We start from the raw sequence: 20,844 nt of genomic DNA on the forward strand, positions 1-20,844 counted from the left end.
GCGTCAGGCCGGGCCCAGAGACCTCGCGCCGCCGCACGAGGAGATGAGCCGGATGACGCTGGAGGAGCTGCAGGGGCTGCTCGGCTCCGTCGACGCTGCGCTGGCCGCCACCGCGGAGAGGCGGAGGGAGCTGGGGCTGCCGGCCGATGACGACGCGGTCGTGGTGCAGTGCGGGGATTCCGGGCCGGTTGCCGCAGGAGGGTCCGAGAGCGACGAGGGCTGCTTCTACCCGACGCAGCAGGGCCAAGCCCACCACGGCCTCCTCGATCAGCCGACGATTTGGCCAGGTTTGCAGGCGCAGAGCGGCGGCGGTATGATCCCGCGTGAGAACTACTACGGCGGCACGAACATGATGATGCAGCTTGCGTACGACCCCCAGCCCCAATACACTGTCGGCAACGGCGCCGTGCACCTGGGCGGCTACCAGCAGCCGATGCCGAGCTATGGCGGCGGCAACTACCACGCGCGGCCCGCACCGCCCGCCTACTTCCAGCCGCACAATGCCATCGGACTGCCATGGAACGGCGCCTTCCAGCACGACGGCGGCAGCAGCAGCAGCCACGTGGGCACGAGCAGCTCCTGGATGCAGCCGCCGAGCAACGGCAACTTCAACAATGGCGCCGTGCACGATCTGGCCACCACATGGAGCCCCGCCGAGTCCAACAACGCCTTGGCCGTGTACCCTTACATGCACACCAGCGGCAACCCACCACGAGCCCAGTACCCCGATCAGTTCCCCGGCGACAACAACTTCCCCGACGCACCGGCGGAGTTCCTCAGCATTGGCGGCGGTGGCAACGGCATGAACTACCAATTGGGCGGCTATGAGACACGGGGCTCCTCAAACAACCTGCAATACTCCGGCGCCAGCCAGAATTCTTCAAGCAACGACCTGTTCGGCTACGGCAGCGACGATTAGCTCCGATCTGGTGCTAAAACCCTATACTTCCACATAGTATCTACTAGATTCGTAGTCAGTCCGAGTCAGTTGAGCAACATTGTGATCAGTCCGGCAATTTTGGATATTGGACGGCCGCCGGATGATCCGATGTTTGCCACCCCGCCGCCCACAGTTCCCAAGCAATTTTCCCGGCCGACGAGCTAGGGAACATGGGCTACCTATTAGGAGAGTCGTTTGTGTTTGCAGATCAACCGGCAATGTCGCCAGCAGCTCAGCTTGGAGAAGATCCAGCAATTTTGTATACCTCTGCTAGCTTGGATGACATTCCCAGGAAAGATCAGGCTATATTGTAGTTTGGATTTATCCAGCAATTTTACACTGGAAAAAGTCCGGCAATTTGTTAGTATGCTTGAATAGTACTAGAGTTTGGTGGCCAAGACAATTTGTACCCATGCCTGGACATTATCTTGGCAATTTTCTAAAGCAACAGGGTATAAATATAGTCAGATTGTTTTGCCAACTCTTTTATTTTTTGGCTGTTCTTTTTTATATCTTGTTCCTAAAACAGAGTCAATTTCTATGGACTTCTGGTACATCAGAATGCCAAGTTAATCTAAAAAAACGAAGCTATCCAACTGTAAAAATCAGCAACAGGGATTAAAATCAACAGCAGTTTGCCACCAAAGTGGTTTGTGCTATTGTTAGTTTGTAGGTACTATTTTCTACAAATTCCATGTCAGGAAATTATTCTGCCGTTGCACAAAATATTAAACGGGAAAATGTGACTGACCGGAACTGTTCCTTTATTAAGCTTGCTAAAAAAAACCAAGATACACCCGAAACAAAGTTTGGGACTTGGTCTGTCTACATGACAGCATCCAGCCCTACATTGACAACATGGTTCGCCCGACATAGGGCGACACTATCTCCTCGGCACATGCTCCAGCTTAAACTGTAAAATGAACCAAACATCCAGCATCAGATTTATCATGAGAATTGCATGACAAGTGACTGAATCCATTTGCAGAGAAAGGCCTCAGCCTATGTACACCGAATGCATGTTTCAGCGATAGAAGAAGGAGCAGCGCGGCTGCCAATAGTCCACAGCAATGCCATAAAAAACCCAGCCACCCTTTCCAGTAGGCCAGTACCTTGATCAAAAGCTGACTCTCAAGAACATTTTGGCAATGGCAGCCATGTCATCAGAAGGCAGAATTGTTATCTGTGAGGAAGGTTGTTGCTCCTTCGTGGATCCAAACTCGGACATGTGGCGGTGCATAGATAAAGATACATCTCTGTCTGATCTTCTTTTTCCATCAGCGCCACCAACATGGTTCCAACCTGCTACCACTACATCCAGAACAGCAGCACGGTTTCAATGTGATGGCAGCTCCACAGTTCATCAAACATGTATCAGGTGAAAACAGAAAAATAAGCAGCACTCTTTGAACCTCCTCATGCTAGTGGGCACGACCTAGCAAGCTCGATTCCCCTCCTCTTCGTACTCATAAAAACTGGCAAGCAGTTCAGGCTAATCTCCACAGGTCCAATACTGTTTCTTTTTTTTCCTTCTGCGTTAAACACATCACAGCCAATTCTTTTGTTTTTGTCTTCAGTGTGCTTCAAGAATAATGTTGTGCCAATCCTAATTCTCACATAGTAGCTGTTTCTGCTACTCCTAAAGCTGATGAAACCAAACACGACCAAACATGGACATCAGGTGTTTCTCCATGGTCAATCATCTCCTCCAGCCACAGCAGTGCATCATATGTTCTGCCAACAGAACATAAACCTTCAATAACATTGCCGAATTCGCTTCTGTCAGGACGATGGCGGCTCTTCACCATCCTCTCCATAACCCTTGCCGCCTCGACAAACCGGCTTTGTGAACACAAGCCCCTGACCAAGATAGAGAAAGTCTCCTTTCCAGCAACACACCCAAGCTGCTTATCCATCCTTTTAAGGTATCCGAGAGCCTTTGCAGATTGCACACTATCACAGAGACCCTTGATTAACAAGTTATATGTAGTCACAGTGGGAACGAGGCCATTGTTGGCCAACTCCTCCTCCAACACCTTGATTGCATCATCTACCCTCTGTTCCCTGCATAAGGCAGTGATCTTGGCTTCATACATGCATATCGTCGGCCTGAACCCCTTCTTGCCCATGTCCCGAAACAAATTGCCCGCCTCATTCAACCGTCCCTCGTCATACAAATCAAGGATCAAAGATTCAAAGCTCGAAACAGTGCGTCCGCCTCGTACGACCAGCGCCCGGTCAATGGCTTCCCGGGCATCCTCGATGTTGAGCACAGCAAGCATCGGCACACGGAGAGAGCGCCTGCTACCTGGGGTCCTCAGCCCCTTCCTGATAACCTTATCCAGCACCTGCTCCGCCAGCTCGCCCCGGCCAGCCGCGCAGAGCGCGACCAGCAACGCCCGGTACACCACGACGTCCCCGTCGCAGCCCCGCTGCGACACGCGCCACAGCATGGAGTAGACGACGTGCGTGGCCTCGTCGAGCATGCCGGCGTCGCAGAGCGCGGGGACGATCGCGCGGTAGGCGCCTCTCTCTGGCGCGAGACACTGGTTCGGCATTTCCTCGAGCACCTGCAGCGCGAGGTCGGGGCGGTTGACACAGCAGAGCTCTGAGATGAGCGTGGTGAGGTCTTCAGACGATATGGAGACCTCAGGGCGGCACTGGAAGTCTTGGAGGAACGTGGCGGCCTCGGGGAGGAGGCCGCGGGAGAGGAGGTGGCGGAGGGTGGCGGAGAAGGAGCGGGACCAGGACGGGGCGGGGGAGGCGGGGAGCGAGGAGCGGAATAGGGAGAGTGCGGTTGGGGGTGGGAGGTGTGGGATGGAGGATGCGAGGAGGGCGTCGGCGGAGGGGGAGCGGCGCAGGACGCGGCGGAGGAGGGAGGGGAGGAGCGTGGGGGAGGAGGAGGCCGCGGCGAGGAGGGAGGCGTGGACGGCGTCGCTGTGGCGGTAGGAGGAGCGCGGGTACCAGCGCGGCGCGGAGTCGTACAGGTGCACGGCCTCGCGCGGGTTCTTCTGCCGGCGGATGGCTCCGGCCAGGTGCGCCGGCGCCAGCACCCGCGGCCACCGCACCGGCGTGCCGCGCGCCATTGCTGCGGACACGGTGAGTCAGTGACATACAATCACAGGCTGCAGTAGTTTTCCTACCAACCCCTAGTAAGTCGGCCCGGCCCAGCCCGACCAAAGCTCAGCCATTGTGGCCCAGTAACGTGCGTGCGTGGTGCCTGGTCGTCCGTGGGCCGCGGGCGGCCCAGGAGAGTGCGCATGCGGATCCGCGATGAGCGCACGGCAGGTTTGGAAATGGCTGGCGCCGCGCGTTCGTCTCCGGAACCTTGACGTCACCACCCATTCCGCCGCGGCTGTTAAAATAGTAATAGGCCGGGGAGGCGGAAAGATAAAAGATAGAGAGCGCAGCGCAGGGCGCCCGCTTCTTCCCGCTCCTCCGATCGCCGCCGTTAACTACCCACCCTTCTCCTCCCTTACCTTGCCTTCCCGTGCCAGAGACAGCAGCAGGAGGAGGAGCTAGCCTCGCGCGGGAGACGTGTGCGGTGCTTTGCGAGCGCCGTGGCCTCTGCCTTGCCGCCGGCCATGGACGACCACAAGGAGAAGGAGAAGGAGCACACCGGCGGCAACCCCGACGTGCCCGAGGAGGAGGAGGAGGACGAGGAGGCCAAGCGCGCCGTACTGCTCGGACCCCAGGTGCCCCTCAAGGAGCAGCTCGAGCTCGACAAGGTAACTGCCAATCAAACATTCACTAATTAACCATTAATTAATTCTTCGTTTCATTCCATTAATTTCTGGGAAACTTTAATGCTGACTGATACAGTACCACCAAATGAAACTGAAATCTAATCTGTCTGGCACTAATCAGCCATCATACCGAATTCATTCTCTTCTCTCGGCTGATCAATGCAGGATGATGAGAGCCTGAGGAGGTGGAAGGAGCAACTCCTGGGGCAGGTTGACACACAGAACCTTGGAGGTTAACATCACACCATCCATCCTCCTCCTCACCTGCCCACCCGATCTCTACTTCCTATCGGGAATCATCCAACGAAATCTTCTAAATTATTTGATCGGCTCTGAACTCTTCATGGACGCATGCATGCAGAGACTGCGGAGCCGGAGGTGAAGGTGCTGAACCTCACCATCCTGTCGCCCGATCGGCCCGACCTGGTCCTGCCCATCCCCTTCGTCGCTGATGACAAGGGCTACGCATTCGCCCTCAAGGACGGCAGCACCTACAGCTTCCGCTTCGAATTCATCGTCTCCAACAACATTGTGTCTGGGCTCAAGTACACCAACACCGTCTGGAAGACTGGAGTAAGAGGTGACACCACATACACACGCACACACCAACATGCATCATCACTCCTCTCCATTTTTGTTTTGTTTGCTTGCAAGAATCTTATCAGATCTAGTAGTATTCTTCGTCAAGTTTTGTAGATGGAATACAATGATCCGTTAAATTTCCTTCAGAATTTTTAGTAATGGACTGTCGATGGAGCTTACCAGCTATACACGACGTTGTAGATAGCGCCAGGGGATGGCATTATAATGGATCATTTTACTGAAGGAGTATATTAATTTGACTACATGTTCAAAGACTAGTTTGCCCCCTGCATCTGAAAAAATCTATACATGATAATGTAATTGCCACAGTTATCCCCCATTGTTCTATACATAACTGGATTTATTATTACCACACAAAGAAAATGCTGATAAAAATTCTTGGTTGATTGTATATGTGCAGTCTATTTGATGTTTAGTGCTTAAACCGCAAAAATGATCAGGGTCATGTGGCACATGGACAGGCTTAATTTCTATGCATAGTTTTTTTGTTTGTACAAGTATCCTGTTTGAAGTAGTCAATTGTTGCAGTGGAGAACCAGAAGATGATGCTGGGGACATTCAGTCCCCAGGCAGAACCTTACACATATGCGGGTGAAGAAGAAACCACCCCTGCTGGCATGTTTGCAAGAGGCTCCTATTCTGCTAAATTAAAGGTAATGCACACACTTATCAAGTTTAACTCCAATTTTTCTATACGAATCACTTCGCCACCTGATGTATAACTTCTTCTGTTTGTGATAAACTGAAGATAAAATGAAATTTGATCTGGCAATCACATTTCACAATTGATGCTTTTTTTTTCTTCTTTTTTTCAGTTTGTTGATGATGATGGCAAGGTCTACTTGGAGATGAGTTACTACTTTGAGATTAGGAAGGACTGGCCAACCTTCCAATGATGTGGAAACAAGGCACCACCATGCATGTTAGCTCATAGCTAAGCCAAAGGCAGATTGCGCTGTCACTTCTAGAAACAATTATTCCTGCACCATCGTCGTCGTTAACCACCTTTTTCGAATTTCCTTCGAGCTTAATTAATTCCACTCTCTTTTTTCCCGTTCTTTACGCATAATGTTCATTCAAAACTTGTTATATATAATCGGCTCTCCATGGAGATACTTTGATATTTATGTACCCGACCGACTTGCTGCTTGTCTGAAACACACATGGTTTTGTTCGTGTAATTTATATCCATTAGGCAATTTGATTTCAGAGCTTATTGCTTACAGATCTCTTAAATTAAGTATTCTGATAGCATGGTTTCTTCTTCTCATAAGGGTGAATGGACTCTGACATGTAAAGGTCTCGCGTGCGTTTCAAGTAGTTTCCTGCAGTTGGCGTTGCTCTCACTGACTGCTGCCGTAGGGTAATTATCGCAGTAGGTCATTTGGTTGTTGCTGCAACGCCATTTTCTTGAGGTGGATGAAAGCAAAGCTTAGGCGGAGTGCCAACGTCGGTGCTTCACCGGCTCACACGCACGGTAAGCAATGAATCAGCACTAGCAAGCTGAGGCTTAAAGCCTGCGCCTCGAGACTTGACTTGCGCCATCATCTCGAACCCATGGCCGATTTCTTGTAAGTGGATCGAGTGACCAGACGTGCGTCAAAGTGGTGTGCTTTTGCTCTGTCCTTTTTTGTATCGATGCTGTGTGGTTAGATTGAAGAGGTTAGCAGATCAGGGTCACGTAGAATCCTTTTGCATTGGAACACTTGTGGTCGAAAACTAAGAATAAAGCATCGGTGCCATTCTTCTACGCTCCATATTAACTCTCCCAGATTCGATTTCATTATTGGTTAGCATGGTCCGTAAGAGAAGAGTTATGGATCTCTTTGATAGCAACAATTTGTTACCAAATTTATGACAAACAGCCAAATTAACACTTAGGAACCTTAAGTAGCCCAAAGTGAGGCGAGAGGACAACGGCTAAACCGGTCGTTTTCATCGGGGCAGGCCAGAGAACAGTGAGTAAAGTGGCTGGCAGCTGCAAAAAGCTTGCACGACCTCGTACATATGGATTTTCTCTCACCTCCCGTAAACATGTTCATCCCTACCCCACTTATGATTAGCACAGGCTTGCTTCGATTCAAGTTAAGTTGTACACGAAAAAGATGTGTGTCGGTAATGGGGCTCCGTTCTGACCATTGACACCGAGTTTCGTGGACTGTCTCTTCTAAAGTTCGTGGTCAAACTTGGAGGTTTTTTGGATGATGTTTTTTCATATTTGTCGCACACAATCAACCGTTCGAAGTTTCTTTTCAGGAGTAGCTTGATCTAGTTGTTTCTCACAACTTTCGTGTTGCAAGTTTCTTGATTTAGTGAAGATAGAGAAATACATGTTGCTCTGCACACTTGCACTTGAGGTAGAAGCTCACTGGCCACCTCGTAGCCCTCCAGTAGGTGCCATCGGAGCCGTAGACGTGCCTGCTGCTAGAGACCGTGGGCGCGCTCCGCGGCGCCGCCGTGTCGGTGGTGTGCATCCGGCCGAGCGTGATGGCGGTTCCGCGATGCGGTTCTCATGAAGACGAGATGGCCTACCACCGGCCCTCGTGGCCGAGGATGATGGCCGCATATTCCTGGCGACCACGGGGCGCTTGGCGGCGTCGCTGTTTTGTCGGCGGTGTGCATCCAGGCATCCTAGAAATTACCTAACAAGGTGGTTTCTAAGCTTCACATTTCTCATGATTAGCTTGGATCGACTGTGTGTTGGAGTTTCCTCTTCTTTAGTGGCATGATGAGCATCATTTTATACACCAACGATGAGCATGGCCGTCTAATCTTTAGCAAAGAGAGTTCCAGGGTGTTCCATATAGAAGAACATGATCTACAAGTTGAGCTCTATCACTTGTAGAACCATCACATACCCGATCTTGAGCATTCTATTTATCATTTACATCACCAAGTAGTTGGGTGGTGTGCCGCTTGTTGTTAGTCGTTTATTGTTAGTTAAACTAATTAATTGCTTATGATTTGTGTGTGTAGAACCAGATTCATATTGTTTAGTGATCGATGTTGATGAACCAATATTATAGTGTGTTCACTGTGTTAGTAATGTATTTCAGTTGTGATCCTTGCATTTCACTTTCCTGTCAAGTTTGATAAAAGAAAAAATCATTTTAATTTTAAAAATAATAATTTAGTGGTGTTCCTAATTCGACACACCCCTCTAGACTTTAAGTTATCTCTGGCATGCCACGGACACGCCACCGCTATGTGAAATACCAATGGCGTGGCTGAAACACACCATCGTTATGTCAAATATCAGTGGCATTTCTCTAACGCTCCACTGGTATCCAATATCAGAGATGTGACAACAGTGTACCGCATCCACGCCACTGAGGGTTATTTTGCCACACTGATGGTAGCCTTTTCTGTACTAGTGGGAGGAGCGTCAAATTGTCATCGACGAGAACATGATGAAGAACAATCAAGAGAAGCAAGAGCAAAGGCTCATCTTCATGAATCCATCTAGTCTTGATGACAAGGGAAGGCATACTTTGAGTACATGTGTGATCAATTCTTGGCCTCGAAGACGATCTGTAGTTTCATGGCTAGCTTCATGGGTCCTAACTCCTTCAGCACTGGGTCCGGTGGTAGTTCTTATGGTGGTGGTGTGCATGGAGTGTCCTTTGGTGGTATGCATGGTGGTGGTGATCCTGATGTGAGTTTCAGTTCTGGTGCTCACGTCAGTGGTGATCAAGGTGCTAGCTTTAGTGGTACTCCTCATGGCGATGGAGATCATGGTTGATCCTCATGGTGATGGTGATCTTGGTGCCGGTGATGACGGAGAGGAAGACAATTATGTCTCGTTGGCATTCAACGAACAATTTAGCTTTTTAATTCATGTTTGAACTGACATATCATTTTGTATGAACTATGATGCACTACTACATTTGTCTATGCCTTTGGTTTGAATATCTCCATCGTATTATTATTAATTTCATTTTGAACATATGTATATTTGTGTTGGCAAGTCGAAAATGAGAGCACAAATTGATCTCTTAGTGTGTTTTGAGGACCCTACGGCCGCAGTTTGCTAAATATACAATCTCAAACCAATCTCTCCTCTTCTGAAAAGTAATTTTTTTTTGGAATAAGTCTTTTGGACTCTAGAGATGCTCTTAGACCCGGATATTTAATTCGGGTGCATATACTCCCTCCATCCGGAAAAAGTATTTTTACTTGTCAAAAAGTTTCAACAAAAAGTTCCGCATGTACATATCGACTATCTACGTGCGTTCATACAATTTCATGAAAAACCGATAATTTTTATGGGTAATGTAAAAAGACAAAACATGTCTCACAAAAAACCTTATTTTTAGCACCATGTTTTTTACACGTTCCAAACGACGGTAAGTTAATTTTTCATGAAAATACTTTATGCGCACGTAGCATCTCAAGCATGCGAAGACGTACATGTGAGTTTTTTCAAAATAAAGGGAGTATGTGAACCCAGCCAAAACATCATTCCCCTCTAAACCCAACTATCAGTCCCAATACCCTTTCCTTTCTCTAGAATTCTTCCCGTGGCCCCGCCTCGCGTCTCTCTTGCCAGCCCGCCGTAACAGCCGCCGCCGCCGCCTGCCGGCATGGCGCTTCCGGAACTGCTGTCGCGCCTGCGCCTCGCACCTCTCCGCCATCACCTGCGCCGCTCTCTCTCCGCCGCCGCCCCTCCGCCAGACGAACATCCTCCGCCCCATCCTCCCGCGCCGCCACAACCGCCCTCAAACCCCAAGCTCTTCGTCGCCGGTACCACTCTGCTCTCCGTCACCCGTTTACTTCTCCCCCAATCGTTTATCGTCTTTAACCTCAGATTTTCTCGTCTCCATGCGAGCATGGGCAGGGTTGTCGTGGTCTGCGGACGAGCGGTCGCTGACGGACGCCTTCTCCTCGTTCGGCACCGTCACCGAAGGTAAATCACCAACCCACAGACTACAGCCATTCTTCATCTAGTCGGTAGCAACATAACCTCTTTGAGTGTTGGGTGGTGGGCGGGTTCAGATGGTGCGCATGGTAGGTGTTCGACGAAACGTCTGCAAGGCGCTGGACGTCTTGGTTCCACCCAGGCCCGCGAACTGTTCGACAGAATGCCTGTTAGGGACGTGGTCGCCTGCTCGTCGGCGATCTACCAAAGTGCGAGGAGGGGGTCGTTCGGCGAGGCGGTCGAGCTGTTTGTCGGCATGGTGAGGGCAGGAGTGTGCCCAAACTCGTTCACCTTGGTCGGTGCATCGCTTGCAGCGGCTGGGCTGGGTGACACCGTGCTCACCGAGTGCCTCCATGGCTGGGCTGTCAGGTGTCGGTTGGATTCCAATCCTTTTGTTCGAACCGCGCTGCTTGATTCATATGCCAAATGTGGCTGCCCCGTTAAGGCGCGGGCTTTGTTTAGTGAAATGAGGGATCCAGGTATAGTTACCTGGAATGCGATGATCTCCGGGTTAGTACACAATGATTTGTTCGAGGAGGCATTGTTGGTGTTTAAAGGGCTGCTTTGCACCTTGGGCCCAGTTCGTAATGTTGTGACTATGATTAGCACTGCTCAAGCTTGTGCTGGTTACGGTGACGTTGGACTGTGTGGGGCAGCACATGGTTACGCGGTCAAGATGGGGCTTGATTTGGATGTAGCAGTGGCAAACTCGATACTGGGCATGTACTTGAGTTTTGCCAGTCTTGAGATTGGGAGAGAGATTTTCAGGAAGATTCCTGTCAGCAATGTTGTTAGTTGGACGATGATGATGGGTTCCCTTCTTGAGAAAGGCCATGCTGGTGAAGTTATTTCTATGTTTGTCAAGATGAGGTCAAATGGTATAGTGCCTGACATGGTAGCAATGGTTAGTTTGGTTCAAGCTTCTGCACTTATGGGTGATGGAAGGCGAGGAAAGTTGGTCCATAACCAGATTGTAATCCGTGGGTTCAGTAGAGAGCTTCCTGCCATTAATTCTTTGATCACAATGTACTCCAAATGTGATGATTTAAGTTCTGCAAGAAAGTTGTTCGATGGCACAAGGGATAAGAGCTTGGTCTCATGGACTGCAATGGTGGCAGGGTGTGTAGAAAATGGAAATGCCCTAGAAGGATTGAATCTCTTTGCTAAGATGAGACGTGAAGGCTTGTTTGTGATTGATTCTGTAACATTAGTCACCTTACTGCTTGCCTGCTATGTGATTGCTAAGGTGGACCTCTGTGTTCAGCTTCATGGGTATAGTTACAAGTCAGGTTTGTATCTGTACAAACCTGTTCGTAATACCCTTATGGCAGTTTATGGTAAGTGTGGAGATGTGAATCTAGCCCAAAAACTGTTTGATGAGATGATTTGTCGAGACACTGTCTCGTGGAATACTATGATATTATCCTATGGTGTAAGCGGCCATGGAGAGGAAGCGATGGCACTTTTTAATGAGATGGAGAAATCTAGCGAGGCTCGAGACAGTGTAACATACTTGAATACATTGCTAGCATGCAGCCATTCTGGACTTGTGGATGATGGGTTGACCATCTTTAGAAAAATGATTAACGAGAATGGCATAAATCCATGTCAGGAGCACATTGGTTGCATCGTGGATATGTTGGCAAGAGCTGGCCGCTTGGACGAAGCAGCAGGAGTGGCTAGTTTGACTGACAATAAACTGGGACCAAATGCTTGGAAGGCTTTGATGGGAGGGGGTCATTTGCACAGTGACATGACATTCACTAAGGCTGCTGCAGAGAAGGTGCTTACAACGGAATCATTTGATTATGGACATGTGGTGTTACTTTCTAACACTTATGCATCACTTGGAAAATATAGCGCTGCCGAATCTATCAGATCTTGCTATACAAAACGGATTGCAAAGAAAACTCTGGGGCTTAGTTCTATTTAGGCCATGCCATACAGACTACAGTGCAAGATAGTTGAACTGTACTTCCCTGGGGAAGGGTAAGGATGCATCACAGAGAGACTACCAAAGTCTTAAGGTATTGGAATCTATTTTCGGCATGAGCGATGTAATTTCACTTTGCCAAACGGTTAAGACTATTGTGAACAATGGATGAGCATCGACATTATGTTTCAAAAGGATCAGGCGCAATATAGGATTGCCTCGGGCCCTCAGCTATTGGATCTTGAGTAGCTTGACTAACATTACAACTCTAGCAATCACTTCAGGCGCCTTTTGACATGTGAGTGTGGTGTTTCGCAGACGGTATTCTGACCCACTTGGATTTAGACTCTAATATGATGTATCTGCACATTTAGTTTGATACATTCTTTGTTATTTATGAATCGGACATGTTTTCTCGTTTTGCATTATATATTTTCCTTAGAATATTTCTGGTAGGAATTTGGACGCCCAATGGTACTAATCTCTGATTGGTCTGATCGGTAATGATATCAATCCCTCTGCAGCAACACCAACATTAGTACTCCCTCTGTCCCATGAAACATGTCTGAGATTTGTCTAAATTTAGATGTATCTAGACACTAAATAGTACATAGATACATCCGAATTTTGACAAACCTCCGACATGTTTCATGGGATGGAGGGAGTAATATATATTTGTAGAAGAAGCTTCAAATACCAGCTGTGTGCACTGTGCAGTATCTAACTCTTGAGCAATACAGTTGGGTGCACTTCATCATGTAATTGATGAACATAATTAGCACGGTAGGCAATAAAAAATGTATGACTAGGATTCACTTGAAATAGTTGAGGATTATATATTTCTTGTATCTGCGTCCATGGATCAGGTTAAGTGGATTAAGTATTTCTGCTGCACCTTGCAATTATTTAAGTACTCCGTATATATCATATGATATTCTGATATAAGGCTTCAACTTTTTAATTGGATGTTTGTTCATGAATCTAGTTGTGTGGTCAAGTTTGTTCCTTAAAAGGCGATAGCATTCATGCATATTGCTCTCGCACGACCTACAGACCCTATACTTCTCAGATGTTGACACTATGACAAAGTCATTAGCTTTATTAATTTCATGTGATAGATAGCTAGTGGCCCTCTCAAGTCTACATTACTGCACGCCTGCATGCCTGGTTCATGTGCATGGGTTTCTGTCAATGGTCATTATTTGTGTTCTACGCAAGTTCAGCTGTGGTACATGGTTATTGGTTCACTAGATACGGAGGCTGAGTTTTATCATTGCTTACCTGGTGCAAGATTGTGTAGCCATAATGGGACTTCTGTACTGTTTATTCTATTCATTCCCAGATAATTAGTGCTGCTATTTGTACATGTGTTAGACTTATCTTAATTTAGTGAAGTTATATGAATACTGTTTCTTATTGCAGTGAGAATAATGTATGACAAAAACTCTGGACGGTCAAGAGGCTTCGGTTTTGTCCAGTTCTCAAATGATTATGAGGCTAAGTGCGCCAAGGATGCTATGGATGGAAAGGTTCTTTATGGCAAGAGTTGCCTTACCAATTGCTATCATTAAAATAGTGAGTCCATAAAATCGTCAAACAAATGACCTGGAGTTGTGTGTTTAATTCTACAGGTGATGCTTGGACGACCATTGAGGATAAGTTTTGCTCTTGGCAAAGTTCGCGGTGGTCCAGTTATTGTTCCACGACTTCCCACGGTGTGTAAATTTAACATTTAGCTTGGCCCCTCCCTTACAAAAATGTTTTTGACAACTGTACATAAAGATTGCTGCGATTTGATTATTGTAGACTCGTTTGAATGTGCAATTTTGCATATCCTTAACATCCTATTCTAAGTCAAATATATAAATTCTAAGGTCTACTAATTGTATGGTTTGGATTTCTTTTTCTGGAAATACTTCTTTGAAACAGTTCATTGCAGTGTATGAAGGACCACCCGATACCCATACTGTCTGAACTCGCCTGAAATTGTATTTGATAAGTCTTTAACTTAGCAGTTTACATCTTGACATGCGAGATGCCCATAGGTCGCCTATTAGTAGAGGCCCTGACCTGATTGGTTTGATCAAACTGACTAGTTGCAAGTACGACCTGTGTGTACTTGCTGCACATATACTAAGAACTTAATTAAGTTCCACAGAAGTATGACCGGCTTCATTAAGTTTCACATACTCACACTTCATCAAATTCGAATACAATAGACCTTTTAGCTCTCTACTTATGCTCTTTGGATAATAGTTATCCGTCCTGGCTGAAGTACGGCATACTTGTTCTTCGTCATGATAATAAGAAAGTCTGCATGCCACATCGCAAACCATTCAGACCTCTTAGGATTTGTCCAAAGTATATATACCCTATGCAAGACAAATTTCCCTTGTAATACTTACTTGTTATGTGCATCCCTATCCATGTTGATATCTGCATCTGCCTCTAGGTTGGTGTGTTTTTTGATGGGCTCTTCAGCGTGGAGTGACATGGTTTTATACTGATAGTAGTGTGCACATATAAGGAAGTAGAAAAGGTTCAGTACTCCCACGAGGGCAATGAAATAGAAGTAGTAGTCAAGTTTGCTGAGATTAATATCCTCTGTCAACCAGCTTCTGTGGCCATCCCGGCTGGTCACCTTTTTTGTGATGTTTGCCAGGGCAGTACTCAAGTAGTTTGCTCCAGCTAAAGTAACGAAAAACAGGGATCCTGCTAGGGTTAGCATGTGTTCTGGGAACTGCTTATTATAGAACTCAATTTGTCCAACTGCATTGAAGGCCTCAGCAATACCCATTAAAACCAATTGAGGGGCAAGCCAGAAGACTGACATTGGTGATATTCCTCCATTAGACAAAGCTGAGTTCCTCCTTTTGCGTTCAACAATTCCTGCTACCACCATTGAAATGGGAGAAATGACTAATCCTACTCCCTGTCTCTGAAGAAGTGTAATTCCACTTTCCAGCCCGGTGAATCTTCTAGCCATAGGTACTAAAAGCCGGTCATAGATGGGGATGAATAATGTTAGGGCGACAAATGATATGGAGATAACAGTGCCTGCTGGAATTTCAAAGTGTGGCCCAAGGTGACAGTCCATTGTTAATGTTTGCAAGATTACGTAGGTGAATTGTTGAGCCAACGCGACGAAACATATAATGCCAGAAAAACAAACAGGCACAATCCTTATCAAACATTTAACCTCTTCTATCTGCTGGATACTGCAAAGCTCCCACAAGTTTCTTGCAGAACCATCATCATTTATATCACCATCTCTTACAATTGCAGCTTTGTTCAGAAACCTGAGGATGAATCACAATGAAAAGTGGATATATATTAGCATCTGCATTTAATTATTTTGAAATTATTAGTATTTTTGTTTGGCATGATCGACATGTTGTTATGTTTCTGTTTCACTTTATTGAGGCATGCATGATATTGTACTCACTTGCAGAAAAAGGGCTTACATTTGCTAACACCTGAATTTTTGGGTGTTTCTAGCAAGTACATGGATGTGCCTATCTGGTTAATAGTCTTAACACATATATGTACAAGTCCTCCGACTTACTAATACATAATGAGAAAAGTTGAACAACAAAATCTTATTTGTACGAAATAGTTCTTTTTTTGCAAAAAGCATGATGCTTTTGGGAACGGGAAATATTAAATGGTACTTTTGTGGATGTGCTGTGACAGTTCAACTGTGGCCTGTTCTTTAATATACCTGAACTGGGAAGTAAGTGGCAGTCTGAAAATACGGATTCCCCTTGTGGGAGGGTTGTAGAGCAGCAACTCTTGTTGATTTATATCGTGAGGATATGGAAGCTTGAGCCTTCTCTTTTTAATGGATGCCGCTAAAACTTGGACAATTCCAGTGAAGATGCTCCCCTCTGGTGATACATGCACGTAGAGTCTGGTACCCATAAATAATACAATAATTGCCATAAACATGAAGAATGTGGGTATGCCGAATCCTATTGGCCAGCTGATGTCATTCTGGATGTAGACGAGAATAGTCAAAGAGAACACCAGGGCAGCAGTAGTTGTACCATAGTACCAGTTGTAATAGCTGTGTAGACCCTTTCTGCTTTTCTCATCAGTCATATCGAATTGGTCTACTCCAAAGGGCAGGCTGCATGGGCGGATTGCTCCACCACCGATGGTTAGAAACCCAAGAGAAAGGTATAGCACACCCAGCTGGAGTGTTGATGGACCATTGCAGTGTACACCTACTTGGGTTGTTTGATTGCAGCCTGGTGGTTTGAGAGCTGGAAGTGATGCAGATAGAGTCAATCCCAGCATCCCCTGTTTTTGTAGCAAAGAAATATGCAGATTAGACTCTGAGCAATGCAAAATTTCTTAAGTTGATGACATTTGCGAGCATGTTGTACGAAATTTAGTACAGTTTTATTGTTCACGTCTTCTTAGTCCGTGTAAGGTTGTTGCCATCGAACAAGTGCACTCTTACTAGAATATGCATCTATGTTATAAATAAAAATGCATTATCTTCATGTGCATTGTATCTGTACTTGAAACAGAATGCAGTAATAGTGTGCACGTATGCATCTTTGTTATAAATAAAAATGCATTGTCTTTCAAGTTTCATGTGCTTTGTATTTGTACTTGAAACAGAATGCAGTAATAGTGTGCACGTAGGCTAGCTAGCCTGATAGCATTGTACGTAGTGGTATTACCATTGATCTTGGACGAAAATCTCAAATCTGGCTGCTTGCAGATATTAATTCCTTAGAATAGCTAAACCAGTAAATAAATAGTACTCCGTATCATTTGCCGAGGCATCAAGTAATAAACAGATGAAATGTTGATCACCAGCTGGGGTCAGTAGCACATGCCATTTTCATGTATTAATCAATACTGCTGACTGTTCCATTAATTTGTTAAGACTTATTTTTGGCAGTGACGACTGATCTTGCATTTCCTTTGTTAACACAACGATGACTGTATTACTCAATATCATTTCCCTTGAACAAATATTGCTGGTTATTCCATTCATTTGTTAGACTTGCATAGACAATGATGACTGATGTTGCATTTCCTTTTGTGAACACAAGCAAATGAAATGAGACTGATGAAAGAGCTGCGGCAGTGGCATGGACATACCAGGAGGCTAAAGAAGGATCCATAGGCCAGGGTTCTGAACCTTCCCAAGTAGGCGTCGGAGACGAAGGCACCCAACAACGGCGCGAAGTTAAGGGTACCGTAGAAGATGTTGGTAATGTTTGCTGCCGTGAGCTGCCCAACGTTGTAGCGCTTGACAAGATAGACCGTCAGATTTGCTGCCACCCCGATCGACCCAACCTTCTCAAATGTCTCGGTTGCTGCATACAAAGAAAATGACAGCCACTCATTTCTGTACTCATGATCGGTTTATTTAGAGGTTATTACTGGTGTGAAGGAAAATGACAGAGTGCCGTACAGAGCTGCAACTAAAGGTCAAGCTTTGTTTTTCTGTGTTTTATCCTGACTCTTTATTTTGGCAAGCAGACTAGTGTGTAGTGCACGGCCTTCTACTCCCGACAAGTGACAACCACCAGAGACGCTCTCTCCTGGTAGAATACAGATCACTTGTGGGAGGCCAGATTTTTTTTGTATGAAAAAAAGGCCAGATGTGACCTGGTAGTAAAACCTGGCAAAACACAAGAACACATGACTCTTTTGGGGTCTTAAACGTCTGCCAATTTTCGAAACTTGCTACTCTTCTCCTAATCATTTGTATTAAGTGTCACATCGTTTTTTTTAATCATGGGACTCCTCTTATCACCTTAAGATAACCTTTTACGGTTTAGAGCTTATGTCAATATTTATTGTACTATGTATAAGTATTTAGAGCCGAAGGAAGTACTACGATTCTCAAGCATGGGAAGCACGAGAGCGTGTTAAGGGAAAAAAAAGCGCACGGATATGTTGTTGCATATGCAAGTCTAATTCAAGGGGCTGACATTTCAAGACCACGGACAAGTCTAGAGTCTAGTGGGGAGCTCCGATTTTCGTCGGTCTTTTGTGGTGACGGTGGGAAGTCGTGGCTCTTCTTATACTTTTGTTTTCATCTTTAATCTGCTTTTTATGAGATTTTTCTTTTTATCTTGTATCGATTCTAGCCGTGTACGTATGAATTTGTTTGTAAAGTGGGACGGAAGTCTATCAAGAAAGAGAGTGTAGCGGAAGGAAGCAAACCAAGCATAAACATCTGCTTGGCAAAAGGAGAGCGTACTAAGGAGAAAAGAAAATGAGCGGATCTGTTGCTGTTGCATATCCAAGTCTAATTCAAGGGGCTGAGCATGTGAAGACCACGGTAAGTCTTGAGTCTAGTGGAGATCTCGGATTTCTCTCGGTCTTTTCGGTGACTTGTGGGAAGTCGTGGCTTTTCTTCTACTTTTGTTTTAATCTGCTTTGTGTGAGGTTCTTCTCTTCATCTTATATCAGTTTGGCTGTGTATGACTTTGTCTGTAAAGTGGGACGGAAGCCATGAAAATAAGAGTGTAGCGGAAGGAATCAACCAAGCATAAAATCTGCTTGGCAAAACTGTATGAAGCTAGCAAAATCAGCGCACCCGTAGGCGGCAGGGCCGGATTGAGTTCGGCTGGGCACTTGTACACCGGCTGAGGTAGCTAGGGCCAAGAATCAGTGTCCTACCCATTCTAGGTACTGGATTTTTTTTGAAGATTAGAGAAGATACTTTTTAAACGGGATTGGGTGAAAGTCTACCTTCGCATAATTCCTTAAATCTCCATAAAACGCCAATCGACTATCTAGAGGTAGTCTTTGAGTATTGAGAAAAAAATACACTAGAAAAATAAGGACATGGGAAGAAAAGTGAAGAAACCGACCCCAACACACTGGAAGTCTGGAACCAAGCACATTTTTAGTAAAATATAAATGGGGATTTGAGTTCTAGTATCAAACAAGGCCTTACATGGCAAAGATAAAAATGGGAAGCTGGGTGGCTGGGAGATGGTCGGAGAGACGGGGAGCAAATCTAGCTAGCTGTGAGCACACAGCACAGTATGCGTACCTATGATGAAGGGCATGGTCTTCCACCCCCGCGGCCTCCTCCTCCTGCTCCCGTCGCCGCCGGCTACGCCCTTCTCCAGCACCTCCATCTCTTCCAATGTCTCCACTGTGGCAGCAGGAGCGGCCATGTCCCTCAGAGAGAAGAACGGTCGGGAGTGACCACCACTCGGGAGGGAATCTCCAGATTAAATGCACCGACGCGCGCGCCGTGCCACCGGAGATGTCGTCGTCGTGTACGTCGTGTACGTCGTGTACGTCGTGCTCGCATACGGACGAGATGCGCTAGCGTAATCTCGCCACAAGGCTAGACGACGTACGCGCGCTGCCGTGGCTGCGAAATGAATACAGATACATCGCACTCGCACTCTCGCTCTCGCCGCTTCGTAAGGTTCCGTCACGCCGCTGCACTGCGCGGACATGATCGACGTGTGTAGACGCAGTCGTCACCCGCACGTCGACGACGATCGATCGACATGCGGCTCGCGTGAGTGAGTGTGGTTAGCCGCGCGCGCGCCTTCTGGCTCCCGATCGATCGTAACGCGTCGCGGTGTACGTACGTACGCACGCGCGTAGTGTGCTGTTTCTGTCACCAGCAGTAGTCTAGAAAACATACCCAGCATCTTCACCAGTGTTCTTCTCTTTTATGCTGTACTAGCTAGATATGAAACACTGTGTTGCATTAAGACGACGGTGAGTGGTCTTAAATCATAGGACAGACTGGACTATTGATCCTTTCAACGGCCTTCGGCGTTCAGCGGTTTTTTAGTTTCCGCAAAATCGAAAAGGAAGACTATCTGAAAATTTTCAAAAAAAATCGCCTCCCCACTACTCCACTCTCTTTCCCTGACGTTTCTGAGTGGACGAGTGAGTGGTTTGGACCAGCTACAAGGTTGATTGAGGAGGTGGTGGTGGCCAACACTCGGGTACAGTTTGAGTGGTGTGTAAGGGTTGACAGGAATCATCCCTTCTCAAGGTAAAATCCTCGTAACAAACTTTGTCTGCACCATGAACACGATCGAAGTATAGAGCAAGAAGGAAGAATCTAATAAAGCAAATAACCAAAAGATACATGCCAAATATTCCGTACTATGTGTGCACTATGAACATGACCACCATCTGCAAAAAAGATGGTAGTTCTCTTTATATTTCAGCTATGCAGCATACACCATCTTACTATTCATACTTACTACAAGATGTAATTGTTTCTTTCTTTCTATGTAGTATTTCTCATGCCCTTTTTCCTGCATGTTTCTCATGCCTTAGAGATCTAATGATGGAGATACAAACATACTCAAATGTCTGTCTAGCAACGAGATCATTGGAGAAGTTGTGCGAAGCATGCATGGAAATGAACGTATTGTTATTTTGGCGTCAAATTGGGCAGAAGCTATCCAGAATAAGATGCATGAATTGGATGTTTGTTCCTTCAAGTTTAAAGTAAAGGAGATTATTTTGGTGTGACAGTGCATAAAATCTAAGTCAAACTTAGTTAGCTTAATTTTCATGTGTACATATGTGGGAGTTGTAATGTATACTTGATATTGGGGTGAAGTACATGCATCCAGACTATGCATGATTATGTGTGCTATGAGGTTTTAGTTATTACATGTTTTAAATTATGCTTCCATCTGATTTATATTATACATACGGTGCTGAAGTATCAAATTGCTATGCA

At 46.3% G+C, this 20,844-nt stretch overlaps 4 protein-coding genes across 5 annotated transcripts; 2 read left to right on the forward strand and 2 right to left on the reverse strand.

Moving 5' to 3' along the window:
• Window positions 1–1,709: 1,709 nt before the first annotated feature.
• On the reverse strand, window positions 1,710–4,026 carry LOC124667859 (pentatricopeptide repeat-containing protein At1g05600-like). The gene has a single exon (XM_047205094.1). It carries the CDS (start codon window positions 4,024–4,026, stop codon window positions 2,554–2,556), a length of 1,473 nt encoding a protein of 490 aa, XP_047061050.1. The 3' UTR covers window positions 1,710–2,553.
• A 316-nt stretch (window positions 4,027–4,342) lies between these two features.
• On the forward strand, window positions 4,343–6,342 carry LOC124666504 (rho GDP-dissociation inhibitor 1-like). The gene is made up of 5 exons (XM_047203855.1): window positions 4,343–4,668; window positions 4,852–4,918; window positions 5,048–5,266; window positions 5,818–5,942; window positions 6,105–6,342. Exons 1-5 carry the CDS (start codon window positions 4,525–4,527, stop codon window positions 6,183–6,185), a joined length of 636 nt encoding a protein of 211 aa, XP_047059811.1. The 5' UTR covers window positions 4,343–4,524; the 3' UTR covers window positions 6,186–6,342.
• Window positions 6,343–9,872: 3,530 nt separating this feature from the next.
• Window positions 9,873–17,772, forward strand: LOC124659685 (glycine-rich RNA-binding protein 4, mitochondrial-like). 2 transcript variants are annotated; one of them, XM_047197510.1, is made up of 5 exons: window positions 9,873–10,032; window positions 10,127–10,195; window positions 13,563–13,669; window positions 13,772–13,855; window positions 17,210–17,772. In XM_047197510.1, exons 1-5 carry the CDS (start codon window positions 9,873–9,875, stop codon window positions 17,219–17,221), a joined length of 432 nt encoding a protein of 143 aa, XP_047053466.1. In that variant the 3' UTR covers window positions 17,222–17,772. The 2 variants fall into 2 exon arrangements, with proteins under 2 accessions (XP_047053466.1, XP_047053467.1); XM_047197511.1 differs by having other exon boundaries at window positions 17,213–17,772.
• On the reverse strand, window positions 14,110–19,316 carry LOC124659683 (protein NRT1/ PTR FAMILY 2.12-like). Its single transcript, XM_047197509.1, has 5 exons — window positions 19,171–19,316; window positions 17,259–17,476; window positions 15,862–16,442; window positions 14,546–15,439; window positions 14,110–14,453 (listed from the first exon to the last, which is right to left on the reverse strand). Exons 1-5 carry the CDS (start codon window positions 19,295–19,297, stop codon window positions 14,282–14,284), a joined length of 1,992 nt encoding a protein of 663 aa, XP_047053465.1. The 5' UTR covers window positions 19,298–19,316; the 3' UTR covers window positions 14,110–14,281.
• Window positions 19,317–20,844: the final 1,528 nt, after the last annotated feature.

This window comes from Lolium rigidum, chromosome 6 (genome assembly GCF_022539505.1).
Source record: "Lolium rigidum isolate FL_2022 chromosome 6, APGP_CSIRO_Lrig_0.1, whole genome shotgun sequence".
Taxonomy (NCBI): Eukaryota; Viridiplantae; Streptophyta; class Magnoliopsida; order Poales; family Poaceae; genus Lolium; species Lolium rigidum.

Excerpts from the sequence above, each read along its gene's own strand:
- LOC124667859 (XM_047205094.1), bottom strand. The coding sequence starts at position 4,026 with ATGGCGCGCGGCACGCCGGTGCGGTGGCCGCGGGTGCTGGCGCCGGCG.
- LOC124659685 (XM_047197510.1), top strand. The coding sequence starts at position 9,873 with ATGGCGCTTCCGGAACTGCTGTCGCGCCTGCGCCTCGCACCTCTCCGC. Across the intron at positions 10,033-10,126 it reads CCCCAAGCTCTTCGTCGCCG|GGTTGTCGTGGTCTGCGGAC; the intron begins GTACCACTCTGC and ends GAGCATGGGCAG. Across the intron at positions 13,670-13,771 it reads AGGATGCTATGGATGGAAAG|GTGATGCTTGGACGACCATT; the intron begins GTTCTTTATGGC and ends TTAATTCTACAG.
- LOC124666504 (XM_047203855.1), top strand. The coding sequence starts at position 4,525 with ATGGACGACCACAAGGAGAAGGAGAAGGAGCACACCGGCGGCAACCCC. Across the intron at positions 4,919-5,047 it reads TGACACACAGAACCTTGGAG|AGACTGCGGAGCCGGAGGTG; the intron begins GTTAACATCACA and ends GCATGCATGCAG. Across the intron at positions 5,943-6,104 it reads CCTATTCTGCTAAATTAAAG|TTTGTTGATGATGATGGCAA; the intron begins GTAATGCACACA and ends TCTTTTTTTCAG.
- LOC124659683 (XM_047197509.1), bottom strand. The coding sequence starts at position 19,297 with ATGGCCGCTCCTGCTGCCACAGTGGAGACATTGGAAGAGATGGAGGTG. Across the intron at positions 17,477-19,170 it reads GACCATGCCCTTCATCATAG|CAACCGAGACATTTGAGAAG; the intron begins GTACGCATACTG and ends CTTTGTATGCAG. Across the intron at positions 14,454-14,545 it reads GATAGGGATGCACATAACAA|ACTTTCTTATTATCATGACG; the intron begins GTAAGTATTACA and ends TGTGGCATGCAG.